The sequence below is a fragment of the Plecotus auritus genome (genome assembly GCF_963455305.1).
Source record: "Plecotus auritus genome assembly, chromosome: 7".
NCBI lineage: Eukaryota > Metazoa > Chordata > Mammalia > Chiroptera > Vespertilionidae > Plecotus > Plecotus auritus.
In genome coordinates this window covers 69,003,400-69,021,670 of record NC_137774.1, presented here as the reverse complement: position 1 = coordinate 69,021,670, position 18,271 = coordinate 69,003,400, and the positions used below count along the sequence as shown (strand labels likewise).

At 40.8% G+C, this 18,271-nt stretch overlaps 1 protein-coding gene across 9 annotated transcripts in view; it reads left to right on the top strand.

The window, feature by feature from the left end:
- Positions 1 to 18,271, top strand: part of LUC7L (LUC7 like) — a 57,520-nt gene that overhangs the window by 9,387 nt on the left and 29,862 nt on the right. For 8 of the 9 annotated variants that reach the window (XM_080681618.1, XM_080681617.1, XM_080681619.1 and 5 more), the window contains 3 exons: positions 7,720 to 7,830; positions 8,715 to 8,858; positions 15,741 to 15,917. In XM_080681618.1, the coding sequence (XP_080537744.1) occupies positions 7,720 to 7,830; positions 8,715 to 8,858; positions 15,741 to 15,917 (432 nt within the window). The remainder of the gene's footprint in view (positions 1 to 7,719; positions 7,831 to 8,714; positions 8,859 to 15,740; positions 15,918 to 18,271) is intronic. The other variant, XM_080681622.1, reaches the window with a different exon arrangement.

Genomic DNA, 18,271 nt, shown 5'->3' with positions numbered 1-18,271 from the left:
CTTGCATATGTACTTTGATAAATTTGCTACAGAATATTCTTACAGCATTATAACTGCAGAAAGTAGGAACCAAGAAGACTTCCCTCAGTAAGGGACTGGCTAGATTAGTGGAATGACCTATAAGTGTGAAAAGAGAATTGAGGTCGTTTAGTGTATATTGATGTGAAATTACCTCTAAAATTAAGTGGAAAAGCAAAATGTGGTATGAGGCTTCCATAGTGTGTTTTTTTGTTTTGTTTTTTACATTTCTTTATTGACTAAAGTGTTACATATGTGTCCTTATTTTTGTTTTGTTTTTTCAAGAACGGAGGGTGTTTTATATTCCTTGACGTGGTCACTCTTATCTTAGTTGGAGGGCTAGCAGGTCAAAAGACCTTTTAGTACTGTGTGAAAATTTACCGTATGTGGGAATTACTTTTTCTTTTGAAAAGGTAACCACCCCTTCTGCTATCTCCTTAAAAATAATTTTGACATTATGGAAAGCTTATATTAAAATGTTTGATAACCAGTGCTATGAACACATGGAAGGGGGGCCTCCTACCCTGAAGCCTGAAGGGTAACTTGGAGCAGCGTGTTTGTAGAAGGGCAGTCTGTCAGGAACTGTCAGCATGTCCAGTGAACATATATTGTATGCTTCTCCCAGAACTCTACAGCTGGGAAGGTATCTTGGGGATTTGTGCAAATGAATACACAGAAAAGAGGCTTGTTGCAACTTTTTTTCAGGGGGGAGGAAAGCTATGATAAAACTATTTATTAATGGGGCATTGGTACACAAATTGTGGTCCTATCATTCTGTTTCATGAAGTTTTAAGCAGGTATCTCTGGGTATTAGGGAGATTTTACCTTAAAAGGTTTTTTACAATAATGGCTTTAGATATAGTTCACATGCCATAGAATTTGCCTTACCTTAAAAATTTATATTAAAAACTATATTTTTCTAAAATATATTTTCATTGACTTCAGAGAGGAAGGAAGAGGGGGACAGAGAGAGAGAAACCAATGATAATGGAAGCATTGATAGGCTGCCTCGGCGCCCCGCCCCCACTGGGGATCGAGCTCACAACCCAGGCATGTGCCCTTGACCAGAATCAAACCCGGGACCCTTCAGTTCCAGGCTGACACTCTATCCACTGTGCAAAACTGGCTAGGACTAAAATTTACTATTTAAAAAATACATTTTTTTTTTATCGATTTCAAAGAGGATGGGAGAGGGAGAGAGAGAAAGAGATAGAACCATCACTAATGAGAGAGAATCATTGATTGGCTGCCTCGACTTCCTGGTTCATAGGTCAGTTCATAAGTCCACGCTCAACCACTGAGGCATGCCAGCTGGGCCTACGTTAAAAGTTTAAAATTTATACATATTGGTAGTGTTTGGATGTGCCTGGGTTACTTTAATAATAAAAGTGGCCTGACTTTAAAGTACCAAGCTATATTAACTTTTATTTCCTTAGTTTTGCAGAATAAACTTAGAAAGAAATATAAAGTTTTTTCTCAAATATATATTTGTTAAATTAATTGGATGAAAATGATTTTCGGTGGCTAATATACACTCACTGTTACTGATTCCAGAGTTCTAGAAGGCTCTGAGACTTTTCACATGGAAGTCTGCCCTTTCCATATGACTAGCCATCCAGTATCTGTCTATTGAGGTCACTTACAGCTTTCAAAGAACATTTATTCAGAATGAATGAATTCTCATAGAGGCTAGTTGTGATTTGGGGTTGGGGGGAGCGTTTCAAAATTGCAATTTTGATAAGCAGAACACATTAGCTTTTTGACCAGATGTGGTTAATAGACCAGCTCTTGATAGACCCTGCTGCTGCCTCATGATAATCTGTTTGTTGGCACTTAGCTCCCAGCCTGCCGTGTAGTCCATGGGTTGTCTTGAGTCTCAGGCTTGGGATGAACAGCTCCCAAGTGTCCATATTGAGGTTGGTTTCTGGAAGAGCTGTAGTGTGATCATCACTATTGGGAGATAGACTCAGGTTTCATTTTCACAAGTTGTGAACCATCACTAACCCATGATTTGTTCTCATTTTTCTTAACACATTTGTGTAGCTCACCAAATGTTTTGGTAGAATCTCTTCATTGTTGGCAATATTTCTGTGAGGTGGGTCAAACATTTACTTCCAAAGTCTCTGAAAGTTCTATAAGTTTAGCCAAAACCGGTTTGGCTCAGTGGCTAGAGCGTCAGCCTGCGGACTGAAAGGTCCCAGGTTCGATTCCGGTCAAGGGCATGTAACTTGGTTGCGGGCACATCCCTAGTAGGAGGTGTGCAAGAGGCAGCTGATCGATGTTTCTCTCTCATCGATGTTTCTGACTATCTATCCCTCTTCCTTTCTCTCTGTAAAAAATCAATAAAATATATATTTAAAAAAAAAAAAAAAAGAAAGTTCTATAAGTTTAATATTCTTGGCCAGAATGAATGGAAGCAGCAGCATGTGATACTGAGTAGGAGAGGAATCAGATTCCATTCAGTAGATCAAATAAGGATATTTAGGAGCTTTTTAAACCTGGGTTATATTAGAGAGCTGACAAAAAAAATTATAACATTTATATTGTTTTAATATTGAAAAAAAATGTAATCAAATATGTTCAATATAGCAAGGATTTGAATTATATTTTAAATCATTTTTATTTTTAAAATATGTTTTTTATTGATTTTAGAGAAAGAAGAAGGGAGAAGGATAGAGAAATAGAAACATCATTGATCGGCTGTCTCATGTACCCCCCCCACTACTGAGGATTGAGCCCGAAACATGGGCATATGCCCTGACAGGGAATTGAACCAGCTACCTCTTGGTTCATGGGTTGACACTCAACCACTGAGCAACACCAGCTGGGCTACATCATTTTTATTATACAAGGGGTGTTTTTTTCAAAATAGGTTGTTGAAATCAGATCAAAATGAAAGTTTTGCAATCTAGATGGTACTAAGATACCCATGCCTTTTGTTTATTTTAGAAAAGAACTCTTTTTGAAACTGAAGTTCATAGTTGATTTATTCATGATGCAATGGTTTAAAGGAAAATTCTCTTAAAATAAGAACTAATCAGCCCTTTTTATAAATTTAAAATACTTACAGACTTTGAATCACCTCTAAGCAATTTGTAAGAAATTGTCCTAAAAGAGTATTTGCCTATGTATGAGAAGACATAAGATGTTTCTTGCTATCATTTTGAAGGAATGAAATTGAAAAATCCCAACTATGTATGTATTAGAGGGGTTACCATAGTTGTGTTGAAATACAGTGAAATACGACACCGCTGTAGATCATAGATGTGTACATTGATGTGAAAAAGATAAGGAAACTTGCAAAACCTGTTTAGTTGGAATAAAAATTATGTGTTTTTATATACTTTTTAAAATTTTATTTTTCAATTACAGTTTACATTCAATATTATTTTGTATGTTAGGTGTACAGCATAACAGTTAGACAATCATATACTTTACAAAGTGGTTCCCCCAGTATTTCACCAACCCACCTGGCGTTGTGCATAGTTATTATAGTACTATTGACTATATTCCCTATGCTGTATTTTACAATCCTGTGACTATTTTGTAACTACCAATTTATAGTTTAACACAATTTAAAAAGTTATATACCAAACTCTTAAATGGATAGTGCCATGGTGAGAATGCTCTCACCATGGTGTGTGAGAGTTCCAGTTTTCGCATCTTCACTGACAGTGAGTTGTCAAACTCTGGGTCTTTGTCAGTGAGAGACCCAAAAGGTGTAAAAATGTATTTCTTTGTGGGCCTGATGGAGTTGTCATTAAGATACTTCTTTGTGTAGGTATTCCCTGCCTGTATCCTCAGTTTGAGCATGATGGACAGGACTTCTGGCATCTTTCCACTCGGGAGCCACCCAAAACTCAGGTGTTATATCTGGGAGAAGGTGCCTACCATTAGCTTCTTCTAGCCTAATGCAGCCTCAGCCTGGTCATGCTAGGAGCAGACCTTGCTTTCTAGAGTGTTTTGTCCAGGAATTTTCTAGGAAAGGGCATGTAATATTTGCTATTAGGTACTCTATATAAATGAATTTCAAGTTTCTTAACTTGAACACTGGCAAATAAACAATGTTAACTCATTAGTTTAACCTATGGAAAAGTTACAGAGCAGTACATTTCTTAAGTATCCATATGTTGGAAATGTAAATAATTGGTTTTTCTTTAATTTAGTGTAAATACAGTTGATCTTTTCTTTAAATTGTCTTTTTCTGTGATGTTCTATTTGACAGGTTTCTAGAACAATACACCATGTTAACTAATTTCCAAACTGTCTTAATATACCAAATGTGACCAGTTCTGATTATACCTAGTTTTTCAGTCTTACATATGCACAGTATTATACACACACACACACACACACACACACACACACACAATTTTTTAGTCGTTTTATTTTGTAAGTCAGATATATCCTGGATTAGAATCCCTGTGTCACCTTGGCCAAGTTATTTCACCTGTTTCTATTCATCTAGAAACTGGGCTGGTGATAACTATCTCAGAATTGTGAGGATTAAGGTGTAGGGAGCTAAACCACAGGGGTCCTTGCATCCTCATACTATCACTTAGTAGTTTGGAACCTATACCTCAGCTTCTTCATCTGAGAAATGGAAATCTTAAGTGTCCTTGTACAGCTATTTTGAGGCATGTATGGAACAGGCAACACTGTCCAAGGGCACATGTTTGCTGTGAACTTTCTGACAACATTGTTTTGTCTCAGGCTCATGGATTGCTGGCTGGTGTCACTGCTGCTGGCCAGGCAGAATCAGAAACAGCACAGTCAGTTACAGACAGTCCTGTGTATAAAGGGACAGCCTCCTGCAGCAGCAGTGAGACCTGTGTGCCAGTGCTGTGCTGTGTTCAAGTACCCTTAGTAGTTCATGTTTCATCTCATCACCCTTGAGTTATGAGAAGTTGGATGACTTTCTAGTAGTAAGTGGTAGGTTGTGATTAGGACTTAATTTTTAGACGCAAATACCTTTTTAAAAAAAATCATTTACTGAAATACATAAAAGGATACCACAATAAATGGTCATAATACAATGACCCTGGAAAGGGTACCTCTATTTTTTTAAAATGGTTGTATTGATTTTATAGGAAAGGGGAAAGAGAAATGTTGATGAGAGAGAAACAACATCGATTGGCTGCCGTTTGTACACCTGGTGCTGGGGATGAGCCTGCAATCCAGGCCTGTGCCCTGGCTCAGAATCAAACCAGCAATCTCTTGGGCATGGGTCTCAACCGTTGAGCCACAGCATCTAACAAGGGTGCTTTTTAAAGAGCAATTTTTGTACAATAAAATCCATTTAAAACTGCATTTTGATGAGCTATGGAACCTCAAATGTATTTCAATAACGTTTTTTAAATAGTTTTTATAATTTTTAAAAATTTTCATTGCTATTGAGAATCAGAGCTATTTTTCATGGCCTTTTTAGTTAGTTTTTAGTATAGAAGAAAGTGGTTTAATTTAAATATTAGTCTTTCAATTTTCTGCTGAGATGTCTGTAACAGAATTTTTTAATCCATTATAGCAATTACTATTACTACCGTGGAGAATAATCAAGTATTTCAAGAAATGCAACATTAAAAAAAAATTATTTAGACCTGCTCTTTGGTTTAGGAACCACTCTGAAATTGAGAAGCACATTGAAGAGAGGAGGGGCAGTAGAACCTGGCAGTTAGCCCTGGCCGGGTGGCTCACTGGATTGGAATGTCGTCCTGGTCAGGGCACAGATCTAGGTATGGGTTCGATCTCTTTTGGAGGCCTGTACAGGAGGCAACTAAACGATGTTTCTCACATCGATGTTTCTCTTCCCCCTCCCTCCCTCTCTAAAATCAATCAAAAACGCCCTGACCAGTTTGGCTCAGTGGATAGAGCGTCAGCCTGCAGACTGAAGGGTCCCAGGTTCGATTTCGGTCAAGGGCATGTACCTTGGTTGCGGGCACATCCCCAGTAGGGGGTGTGCAAGAGGCAGCTGATCGATGTTTCTCTCTCATCGATGTTTCTAACTCTCTATCCCTCTCCCTTCCTCTCTGTAAAAAATCAATAAAATATATTTTAAAAAAATAAAATCAATCAAAAACATATCTTCAGGTGAGGAATTTTTTTTTTAAGTGAGAATTTTAAAAAAAGAAAACCTGGCAGTTAAAATACCTCTCTGCGGTCTGCCTATTCTGTTTTGTGAAGTTTACTGTTTAGTTTATAACTGATCAGAAGTCTGATTCTGATTTTTGACCCTGCCAATTGGGATTCTGCTTGAGATACAAGTGTTTCTCTGACTGGTAAAGACACTGGCAGTGTCGTCAGATGTCTATTCTCTGTTGGGCCCCTGATGAGTGGATCCCTGGATCTGCCTCAGATGTGAAATGGCTCTATTTGTGTAGACATTAGAGGGGCTTTGCACCAAAATCTCAGTGCCTGTATGTGGGTGAACTGGGGCATCTCAGGCTATTTTCTTAGGCACAGTTGTCCTAGGTGAGCACAAATAGTACGTGACCCATATATCAGCTCATTGGAACTTTGATCCTGGTGAGTTCAAATTTGTCAGCACAACTTATTTACTCTATATTTTTCCAGGAAATACAGTGCGTCCAGGCAAACAAATGCCACATCATTTGCATTCCTGATTGCTTGATTTGAACATAGTGAAATGTTATTCCAGTGTCAACGGATCCTTTTGGAGCACTTCCTTAATAGCTCACCTGCTCTCTCCTGGCCATCTTTGCGGGGAGGGGTATGGATTACCACCACTTGGTCTGTTGGCCTAACTTTCATCTGTCTTGTTATCATTTCCACCCAAAATTTTCTTTTCCCTATTTTTTTTAATGCTAGACCATACTGTCTGACCCTGTTATCCATGGCTATACTCCCTTGCTTTCAAGGTGATAATGACATTAGCAGACTGGCTCATGGGTATAACTTAGGAGATGCTGCTTATTACTGGTGGTAGCCTGAAAGTTGGACAAGTGATTTCCTATTTGTATGTATGTGAAGTTATGTTGGGCCTTTGACTAGTATGGCAGATTAACTGCTTAGTATACCAGTATGTGACAACTTGTTAATTAGTATTTTATTGTTCCCTACCAACTCTCTCCAGAGTAAGCATTTAGATTTCTAGAGTTTCTTTTCCTTTATTTCATTGGGTAAGTAGTATACCAGTTTTCCTGGTACTTTAGACAGTAGGCAATAACTAAACGTATTCACAGCTCTCAGTAATATTTGTTCTATTGTTTTGTTTTGAGGTGGAAGGGGGAGCTCTACCCTCAGAACATGAGGGGTAATATTTGCGTGGCTCACAAAGACCAGTGAGTACATCATCTGCATTTCCCACAGCTCACCAGAGGAGGGCTCTAACACCAGTCTCGATCCAGCCTTTTCTGTCCCTCAGAGAAAACTATTCATTATGGCCAAGTGTTGTAATTTTCCTTAGTATTTTCTTGGAAATGTTATTGAGGGATGGGGTACCTGTTATAAAATTTGGAAATAAATAAATCAGATGAGAAGACTATGCTCCCGAATGCTTCTTTGGTTTAACAAAGCCCCTTGATTTAATGTGACTATGGATGTGTTGGCTGGAGTGTAGTTTCAGATCTTCCCACTGAACCTACAGGCTTTAAGAAATCAACCCAGGAGTATTTTCCTGTCGAACAAATGGGTTCTTAGATCATACATGTAATTGATCCCAGCTCTCTGCTTCTCCTGAGCTAGGCGATGGATCACTTGGAGTCCTTTATCGCTGAGTGTGATCGGAGAACTGAACTTGCCAAGAAGCGGCTGGCAGAGACACAGGAGGAGATCAGTGCAGAAGTTTCTGCAAAGGTATGCTTGCGAGGTTTTCTCCTCGAGTTACTGGTACAAATCACTGTCTGGTAAGAACTGGGCTGCTGATGGACTTACAGCTCACCATCAGCACTGATAGTGCATCTTTGGGGTGGACACTACTCTGCCTTGAGTGTTTCCAGTAAGAAGAGTGGCTGTCAGTGAGCTCTCCGCTACCAGGAGCTACTGCTGCTATCCCTGCCCCCGCCATACATATTTTTTAAAATTTGTGTTTTTAGTATCCCACATAAACAGGAAATGGGAAGTGGGGAAATGTTTAAACTGTAGTACATCCATATCACGGAATGAAGGTAGATCTGTATATAATTGGCCTGGGTGGGTGTCAGCTGCATTATTCTTCTGTACTCCCTGTTCCGTGGAACTAAAACTGCTCCTTGTTTTTTCCCTTTCAGTTTTGTAAAAGCATTTCTTAGAATATATTCAGTTGCTAACTGGACCAAAAGTGCTATTTCTGAAAGTAAATACAAATAATTAGGCATTTTGCTTATCGTATAATTTTCATATATTTAACCTAGACATGTTATTACTCTTATCCCAAAATATCAAACTGTGAAGGAGACATAAAAAGACATAGCCTAGAAAATGACCAATATTGATCCTTGCAGCCATATTGGAAGTGACAGAGATGCTGGTGCTTTTATTGAAACATAGTGTACAGGTTTAGTTTATGGTCAGAGCTCAGTGTTGGCTATAAGGATGTCGTAATTGTCACAATTTATGTGAGTCAGGAAGGATCTTTAACTGTTCTGTTTATTTTCAGTGGAACATCAGAAATTCAGCAAGAAACACACTCATTTTCTTTGTATTAAAAATCTTTCATTTTTTGGATGCCTGCTTACCTGATTGTTTCTCTCTCCCCTCAGGCAGAAAAAGTACATGAGTTGAATGAAGAAATAGGAAAACTTCTTGCTAAAGCTGAGCAGCTGGGAGCAGAAGGAAATGTGGATGAATCCCAGAAAATTCTTATGGAAGTCGAGAAAGTCCGTGCAAAGAAAAAAGAAGCTGAGGTTGGTGAGAAAAATGTCTTAGAGAAAGGGGAAACTGAGTAATGCCAGAGAGTTGTCTCTGGACTGAAATTTAAGCCATGCCTCTATTTTTTTTAATCTTAGGAAGGAGTTAAAATGAGGTGAGACATTGACAGGATCCCAGTGCATGCTTGGGCTTGTCTTTACTGTGCCCCCTGGCATCCCTTCATAACCTAAGACCAGTCACTTGCCCAATCTGAACATAATTCCCATGTGTGCGGCTCCATAGAAACCAGTTTTACTGCTTATTCCTCTAGCTCCCTGGGGAGTTGGAGGGCTGTGGTGGTTTTATAGCTTGTGTGACTGGACCACAGTTGTATTGTAGATTGCTGTAAAGAATGAAACCTTTGATGCTGCATCTTTGGTAGAGAGAGCCTGTGCAGGTTGGGGTAGCATACAAGTGGTATTGGCCTGGGTGCCAGGCCAGGAACACACTGGCAGTGTGGTAGCGGAACAGATTGAGGGCTCAGTGTTTGTTTCACTGACAACCATTTTCTTACTAGGTTATTTTATCTTTTGGATAGCTTGTTCTTGAATCCTCACTACAATTGGAGGTGGCTCGAGAATGGTAGAGCCAGAGTGAGACAGGGTGTGTTCCTTTAGTAAATGCTCGCCAAGCTTTAGCTCAGTGCCTGGCACTTTTCTAGTTGTGAGCAAGCTGGAAGAGGCCCTCCCCTAATGGAGATGGCACTGGAGAATGGGTGGGAGCACAGACAGAAGAGAATGTGAACAATTGGGTAAGATTAATTAAGAAGAAATGGGGTCTGAGTTTGAGAGTGACTTTGGGTTGTGGGGGGGTCTTCAGATAGGGTAAGTTAATCCTGAAGGCCACTTAGCTGAGATCCACAGACTGAGAAGTTTATCAAAGTGGTGGGGGCAGGAGGGCCAGGTAGAGATGAGGAGATGGCCTATAGATGCCCTGGTGTAGGTCTGATTTTGGTTGTCATTATCCCTGGCTCAGCATGGTATACATAATAGGGTATTGCCAAGAGTCATGGGTGTTAGAGCAGTGCTTGATGAGCGAGTGACAGATTGAAGAGACAGAGCAATGGGGTTACTCATGATGGGGCTGTCGGGACATCTTGCCACGGTGCCTCACAGCAACACAGGCTGGAATTGAGGTCAGCAGTGTTTGTTGGAAGGTAGTGCTGCGATAATGCTTCATGCACCTGTCACGCCAACATCCCCTTCAGTGATATTCGTAGGTAATATAATCCATTATTGAACATAAAAGAGAGACAAAAGAATTCACAATATATATCTGATGTTTTTGTATATAAATGCTTAGATTGATCACACTAAAAGATAAATGAGCCCTGGCCCCCGTGCCTCAGTGGTCAGAGCATTGGCCCAAGCACTGAAGGGTCGTATGTTCATATAAGTCCTTTATAGGAACTAGATCTCTATATGCTTAAATGGGAAATTTGTGTTCATATGTAGTACAGATGTTAGACTCCCTGAGTTGCTGCTGACAGGTCAGCTGTACCAGAAAGGCCAGGGAGTTAGGAAAGACACTCGTGGTCTCTTACCACACACTGAGGGCCAGCTCTTCCTGCTTCAAAGAACCAAGCAGACACCAAAGTCTGTGATGGCTCAAAGATTTACACATAGGCTAAAGTAATTGTAGATGTGGTGTTCACCACATGGATGTCTGTAGACAGCTGAGACAGGAGCAGGATATGGGACACATGGCTATTCATGCCCAGAACTGCTAGCATCCTTGTTCTTGCTGCTGTTCCCTGTCCCCATCACTGTGAGTACCGTCAAGAGGCAGCACCACTTAAAACCACCAGGCAAGACAGATGGTGTGTGGGAAGGCTTGGGATTGCTGGTCTCTGTGGTGGTGTGGCACCTGTGGGATCCTTTCTGCTCTTAGTAGCAGGCTTAAGAGAGTACAGAGATCCTGTGTACCCTTTACCCATTTACCCCAATGTTATAAAACTCGAGCACAATATCACAGAAAGGACACTGATGTTAATAACAAGATACAGAACATCCACCGTGGCTGACATGGCTCAGTGGTTGAGGGTTGACCTATGAACTAGGAGGTCCTGGTTTGATTCCTGGTCAAGGGCACATGCCTGGGTTGTGGGCTCCATCCCCATTGTGGGGAGTGCAGGAGGCAGCCGATTATAGATTCTCTCTTATCATTGGTGTTTCTCCCTCTCCCTCTCTGAAATCAATAAAATATAGATATATAAAAAAAAGATACAGAACATCCATTACCACAGATCCCCATTCTGTTGCCATACCTACTTCTCTGATCTCTGGCAACCACCAATCTGTCCTCCATGTCTTTATTTGGTCATTTCAAGAATGTTATATAAAATTTTTTAAAAATATTTTTATTGATTTCAGAGAGGAAAGGAGAGGGAGAGATAGAAACATCAATGATGAGAGAGAATCATTGACTGGCTTGAGCCCGCAACCCAGGCATGTGCCCTTGGCCGGAATCGAACCCGGGACCCTTCAGTCCACAGGTCAACACTCTATCCACCGAGCCACACTGGGTAGGGCTGTTATATAAATTGAATTATAAAGTATGTAACCTTTGGGATCGGCTTTCTTTCCTCATGCTTTTTTGAAATTGATTTTAGAGAGAGGAAGGGAGAGAGTGAGAGAGACACATCAACCAGAGATTGAACCCACAACCCAAGCATGTGCCCTGACCTGGAATCAAACTGGCGACCTTCCAACTGAGTTACACTGGCCAGGGCAGAATTGGCTTTTCAGTCAGCATAATTAGAATTTATGTTGAGAGATGTTACAGAATAGCATTCAAAGTTACAAAACTACAGAAGGGGAAACAATATCATAAATACAGGCAGTCCTTGGGTTACGTGGGAGATATGTTCCTATGGCGCGACATAACTCGATTTTTGCCGTAAGTCAGAACCCACCTACATGAGCACCTACGTCACTCACGTGGAACACATACACAACCGTAATGAAGTGAAACAGTAAAAATAATTTAAAAGAAAGATAACAATTCCTGACCTTTACATAATAATAAACATAAAGCACACATGTACATACGTTGAAATGATGGAACTTTTTTAATAAATACTGTAAATGGGAGATGGCGATGTAACCACGAAACGACGTAAGTTGAGTCCTGTGTAACCTGAGGACTGCCTGTATTTGTATAACGAACATATTTATAATTTTTGCTTAAGATTTTTTTGGTTTTGTTTTTACTTAAAAGTGTGTAGTACATTATAATGGAAATTCAAGTTCTCTGTGTTTCCCCTCCTCTTTAGTCCCACTTTTCCTCCCTTTTCAGAGTCAGGCATTAGTGTACATGTAACATAATCTTCAATTCTGTCTTTATACTTTATTACACATGTATACCCATAAACATTATGCATGTGTGTGAGGGGGATGTACTTTGTGCATTAAAAAAAAAAGTCCTACATGTCCCACTGGTGTGGCTTAGTGGTTGACCGTGGACTTATGAACCAGGAGGTCATGGTCGATTCCAGGTCAGTGCACAATGCCTGGATTGCGGGCTCAATTCCCAGTGTGGGGTGTGCAGGAGAGAATACAGAGATCCTGTTACCCTTTACCCGTATCACCCGATGTTGTAAAACTCTAGCACAACATCACAGAAAGGACACTGACATTAATAACAATCAGGATACAGAACATCATTGATGTTTCTATCTCCCTCTCCTCCCTTCCTCTCTGAAGACTAAAAATATATTAAATTTTGAAAGTCCTACATAAATTCTGTCCACACTATCCATATCTTTTATTCACTTACATTGTTTACTCAGCATTGTTTGTGAGATCTCTCCATGTTGCTGCCTATAGATCTGTTTTAGCTTATTGCTGTAGGATTCCATTTTATGAACATACTAGAGGTCCGGTGCACGAAATATGTGCACTCGGGGGGAGGGTCCCTCAGCCCGGCCTGTGCAATTCAGGAGCCCTTGGGGGATGTCCGACTCGCACCACTGCCACTGAGCGGAGCTCCCTCTGTGGGAGCACACTGACCACCAGGGGGCAGCTCCTGTGCTTTGTGTCTGCCCCCTGGTGGTTAGTGCGCATCATAGCGACCGGTTGTTCTGATGTTTGGTCAATTTGCATATTAGCCTTTTATTATATAGGGTAGGATATATATACTTTCATTATATAGGATGTGTGTGTGTGTGTGTTTTATTATGTAGGATAGGATAGGATGACTGTCCATTGGTCGTTTTGTAGGTTTTGGGGATTTCTCATCTTTACAAACAGTTATACAATGAGTATTCTTGATCCTGTCTACTAGTGCATGTGAGAGTGTTCTAGGACATAGATTAGAAAGGAGAGTTTCTGGTAATAGCATGTATATGTCCCCCTTCCATTAGATAGATCACTAAAGTGCACTGCACATTAGTTGTACCAACTCAGGCCCCTCCTGTCAGTAATGTATGAGAGTGCCTGTTTTTCTGTATCTTCGCCAGGTTAGTGAGAGTGATGTGGTATCTTATTTTAATTTGTCTTTCCTAGGAAATATTTTGATGTGTGGATTAATAGATTACTTATAAGCAAGCCTCCCTTTAGGGATAAGTGACTATTGTAATGCATATCTTAAACCTAGATTTTGAAAGAGCATTTTAACTTGGGCACCATGTCATGTTTCATTTTCTTTTCGTGTCATATATTTTGAGCCTGAGTGAGGTACTTCTGGTGATTGGACTCAGACTGTAGTGGCTACAGGAGGGAATTGGTTTTGTTCTGTTTTGTTGTGCACACTTTCTTCTTTGAAGATAGTGTCTAATATATTTGTCCTTCCAAATTTTAACTTTTGGTACTACATTGGGATATAGTTTCCTAGACATTGGGACACAAGTTCTGTGGATGGTGCTCGAGTTTTTTTTTCCTTTTTTATTTGGTTTATTTTTTGAAGGATCCTGCTAAAGATTCTCCTCTCTTGCTTCTCTGGTCTTTACTCCCCACTGTGCCTAGAGACCTGCGTTCACTACTCCCTCTGAGAATAGGCAGCATCCTGCTGGTTTGGATGTTTTGAATTTTCCTTGTTTTAAAATCATGACTCTTGGTTCTTTTTTTTTTTTTTTTTTTTTCCTTTTTCTTTTTTTAAAAAAATAAATCTTTATTCAGATTATTACAATTATTTCTCCTTTTTCCCCCCATAGCTCCCCTCCACCCATTTCCCACCCCACCTTTTGCCCTTACCTCCCCCCCACTGTCCTCATCCATAGGTGTATGATTTTTGTCCATTCTCTTCATGAACCCCCCATACCCCTTTGCCCCTGAGAATTATCAGTCCACTCCCTTTCTATGCCCCTGATTCTATTATATTCACCAGATTATTCTGTTCCTCAGGTTTTTAATTCACTTGATTTTTAGGTTCGCTTGTTGATAGATATGTATTTGTTGTTCATAATTTTTCTCTTTACTTTTTTCTTCTTCCTCTTCTTTAAGAATACCTTTCAGCATTTCATATAATACTGGTTTGGTGGTGATGAACTCCTTTAGCTTTTTCTTATCTGTGAAGCTCTTTATCTGCCCTTCAATTCTGAATGATAGCTTTGCTGGGTAGAGTAATCTTGGTTGTAGGTTCTTGCTATTCATCACATTGAAAATTTCTTGCCACTCCCGTCTGGCCTGCATAGTTTCTGTTGAGAAGTCAGCTGACAGTCGTATGGGTGCTCCCTTGTAGGTAATCAACTGCTTTTCTCTTGGTGCTTTTAATATTCTCTCTTTGTCTTTTGCTCTTGGCATTTTAATTATGATGTGTCTTGGTGTGGTCCTCTTTGGATTCCTTTTGTTTGGGGTTCTGTGCGCTTCCTGGACTTGTAAGTCTATTTCTTTCACCAGGTGGGGGAAGTTTTCGGTGATTATTTCTTCAAATAGGTTTTCAGCGTCTTGCTCTCTCTCTTCTTCTGGCACCCCCATAATTCTGATGTTGGTACGCTTGAAGTTGTCCCAGAGTCTTCTTACATTATCTTCAACTTTTTGGATTTTTTTTTTTGCTTTTTGCTTTTTCAGTTGAGTGTTTTTTGCTTCTTTGTATTTCAATTCTTTGACTTGATTCTTGTGTTCCTCTATTCTGTTTCTGGGTCTCTGTATAATATTTTTTATTTCAGTCAGTGTATGTTTAATTTCTAGTTGGTCCTTTTTCATATCTTCGAGGGTCTCGTTATATTTATCGGCCTTTTCTAGGACATTCTTAAAAAGTCTTATAACGGTGGTTTTGAATTCTATATCCAGTCGTTTGTTTTCCTCCATTTCTTTCGTTTGTGATCTGATTCTTTGACCCTGCATTTTCACTGATTCCCTGAGTTGGTAAGGTAGATATTTGTGCTAGGTTTCCAATATGGCCCAGTGGGTCTGCTTCCCCAGTTAACCTGAGGTGGACACTCTTGGTGCACCCCTTTGTGGACTGTTTGTACAGATCAAACCTGCAACCTTGGCCTATCAGGATGACCCTCTAACCAACTGAACTGGCTAGGGCTGTTGGTTCATTTCTTAAATAAATGATGAAGTTAAATTGGTTAAAAATATTTGAAGCTTTGAAAGGATCAAATTCTTATCCTATATAATAAAGAGCTAATATGCAGATTGTCCCCTCTGACCAGGAGTTCAACCAGGGGGCAGGGCCTGCCTGCCAACTGCCTGCGGACCCTCCTCCTGGCAGGCCCCGCCCCTGATCGACCCCCCCCCCCCCGATCGGGGCCGGGGGCAGCCGGCCAACCATCCGTGTCCCCTCTCCCCAGCTGGCCGGACCCCACCAGTGCACGAATTCGTGCACCGGGCCTCTAGTTTATTTATAACTCACTTCTATAGTCCCTTCAAATATTTTCATTTTAGGGGTTGACTATTTGGTGGCATTTTCATCACTCCATTCTCCTTTTCCAGGAAGAATACAGAAATTCCATGCCTGCATCCAGTTTTCAACAGCAGAAGTTGCGTGTCTGTGAAGTCTGCTCAGCCTACCTTGGTCTCCATGACAATGACCGTCGACTTGCAGACCACTTTGGGGGCAAATTGCACTTGGGGTTCATTCAGATCCGAGAGAAGCTTGATCAGTTGAGGGTACGTTAATGTATTGTGTTTATGGAGAAACCTAAGAAGTCTTGTGATCTTCACATTTATTTCCTTCTAGAAAACTTTTGTTTTTATCCTCCCTAAGAATGTGCCTTGAATTTTATAGTGAAACTAGAGGCCCGATGCACGAAGATTTGTGCAAGAATGGGCCTTCCTTCCCCTGTCTGCCGGCACCACCTTTGCTCAGCCCGGAGCTGCCTTTCTGCCTTCCCGCCTTCCCACACTGCCCAGAGGCATGGAGTGGCTGGGGTGGTGCGGAATGCCTGCGTCCTGCCCCTGGCCACTTGGTGCCTGTGTATGCAAATTAACCTGCCATCTTTGATGGGTTAATTTGCATACTCACTCCTGATTGGCTGATGGGCGTTGCAAAGGTATAGTCAATTTGCGTCTTTCTCTTTTATTAGTGTAGATAAGTGCTGGATTCATCACTTACACAAGAGACCTAAGGGGCGTTGGACATTTATTTAGTCTGCATTCCCTTTTTATAAGGATAATGGCAGAGTCCAGTACAGGATATGGACACCTTTTGCATATCTCCGAAATAACTTTGGTTAGGGGATGGAAAAGAACCAGCAGTCTCTAGTTTTTCTCTTTGGACAGAGGCAATGCATGAAGAATGGTTAGGCTAGATGGGAAACGACACATCCTGGCCCTTGCCCTGAGCCAACTTAGGCCAAGAAGGTGATTGTTTTCCTGGGTTAGACTGTAAAACATTTGACATCTTGAGTACAGAACACGAAGAAAAAAGGGTGAATATGTTTCAGATACTTAGAATTATCGTTCTCCAAATTGACAGTAGTCTTCCCTGCTGTGTACTGTATTAAAGATGGGGATGCTGGGAAATAGGTAGGCCTTCCCTCTAGACACCTGAAATCTGCTGGAAGGACAGACGTGGCACCTAACTATAGGACACTATGATAAGACTGAGATCTTTGTATGCCTCTCAGGAAGGAGCAGTGGGTAGCAGAGCTCTGCATCGAAGGAGGGATTCCCCAGGAGGTGATAAGTGATCTCGACACTGGGCGAGGGAGCTGGCAGTGAGGATGTCCTTAGCCACTGGTCTTGACACATTTTACTCCTGTGCTCCCAGTAGGATTTTGAAAATTAATACACTTTGTCACATGTTTTTAAGTCAGAATTTTTTCTTTATAAGTTTATGGGTATTAAAGTTGTAAAAGTACGTTATATGTAGCCAATAGAACATAAATAACAATTCTGTGTTTGTCCCCATTTAAAAAAATCTCCCTAGTATTTGGAAATGTCACGCTCCCATTTCCCTCTCTTCTTCTTTTTTTTTTTTTTTTTAAATATATTTTATTGCCGAAACCGGTCTGGCTCAGTGGATAGAGCGTCGGCCTGCGGACTGAAGGGTCCCAGGTTCGATTCCGGTCAAGGGCATGTACCTTGGTTGCGGGCACATACCCAGTGGGGTGTGTGCAGGAGGCAGCTGATCGATGTTTCTCTCTCATCGATGTTTCTAACTCTCTATCTCTCTCCCTTCCTCTCTGTAAAAAATCAATAAAATATATTTAAAAAAAAAAAAAATATATATATATATATTTTATTGATATTTCACAGAGAGGAAGGGAGGGGGGACAGAGAGCCAGAAACATCGATGAGAGAGAAACATCGATCAGCTGCCCCCTGCACACCCCCCACTGAGGATGTGCCCGCAACCAAGGCACACGCCCCCGACCGGAACCGAACCCGGGACCCCCCAGTCCGCAGGCCGACGCTCCATCCACCGAGCCAAACCGGTCTCGGCTCTCTCTTCTTCTTTTTATCTTTTTTTTTGTTAATCCTGAGGATATTTTTCTTTTTTTTTTTTTTTAAATATTTTTGTTATTGTTTAAAGTATTACATATATTAGTACATATATCTCCTTTTTTTCCCCCCATTGACCTTCTCCCAGCCTCCCCTACCCCCTGTCGCATGCCCTCATCCCACCTCTCCAGTGTCTTGTGTCCATTGGTGTGCTTATATGAATGCATACAAGTCCTTTGGTTGATCTATTTCCCTCCCTCCCCAACACTCCCCAGCCTTCCCGCTGTAATTTGACAGTCTGTTCGGTGCTTTACTGCCTCTGTATCTATCTTTTTTAACATCAGGTTATAATGTTCTTTATTTTCCATAAATGAGTGAGATCATGTGGTATTTTTCTTTCATTACCTGCTTTATTTCACTTAACATAATGCTCCCCAGGTCCATCCATGCTGCTGCAAATGGTAAGAATTCCTTCTTTTTTATAGCAGCATAGTATTCCATTGTGTAGGTGTACCATAGTTTTCTAATCCACTCATCTACTGATGGGCATTTAGGCTGTTTCCAAATCTTAGCTATGG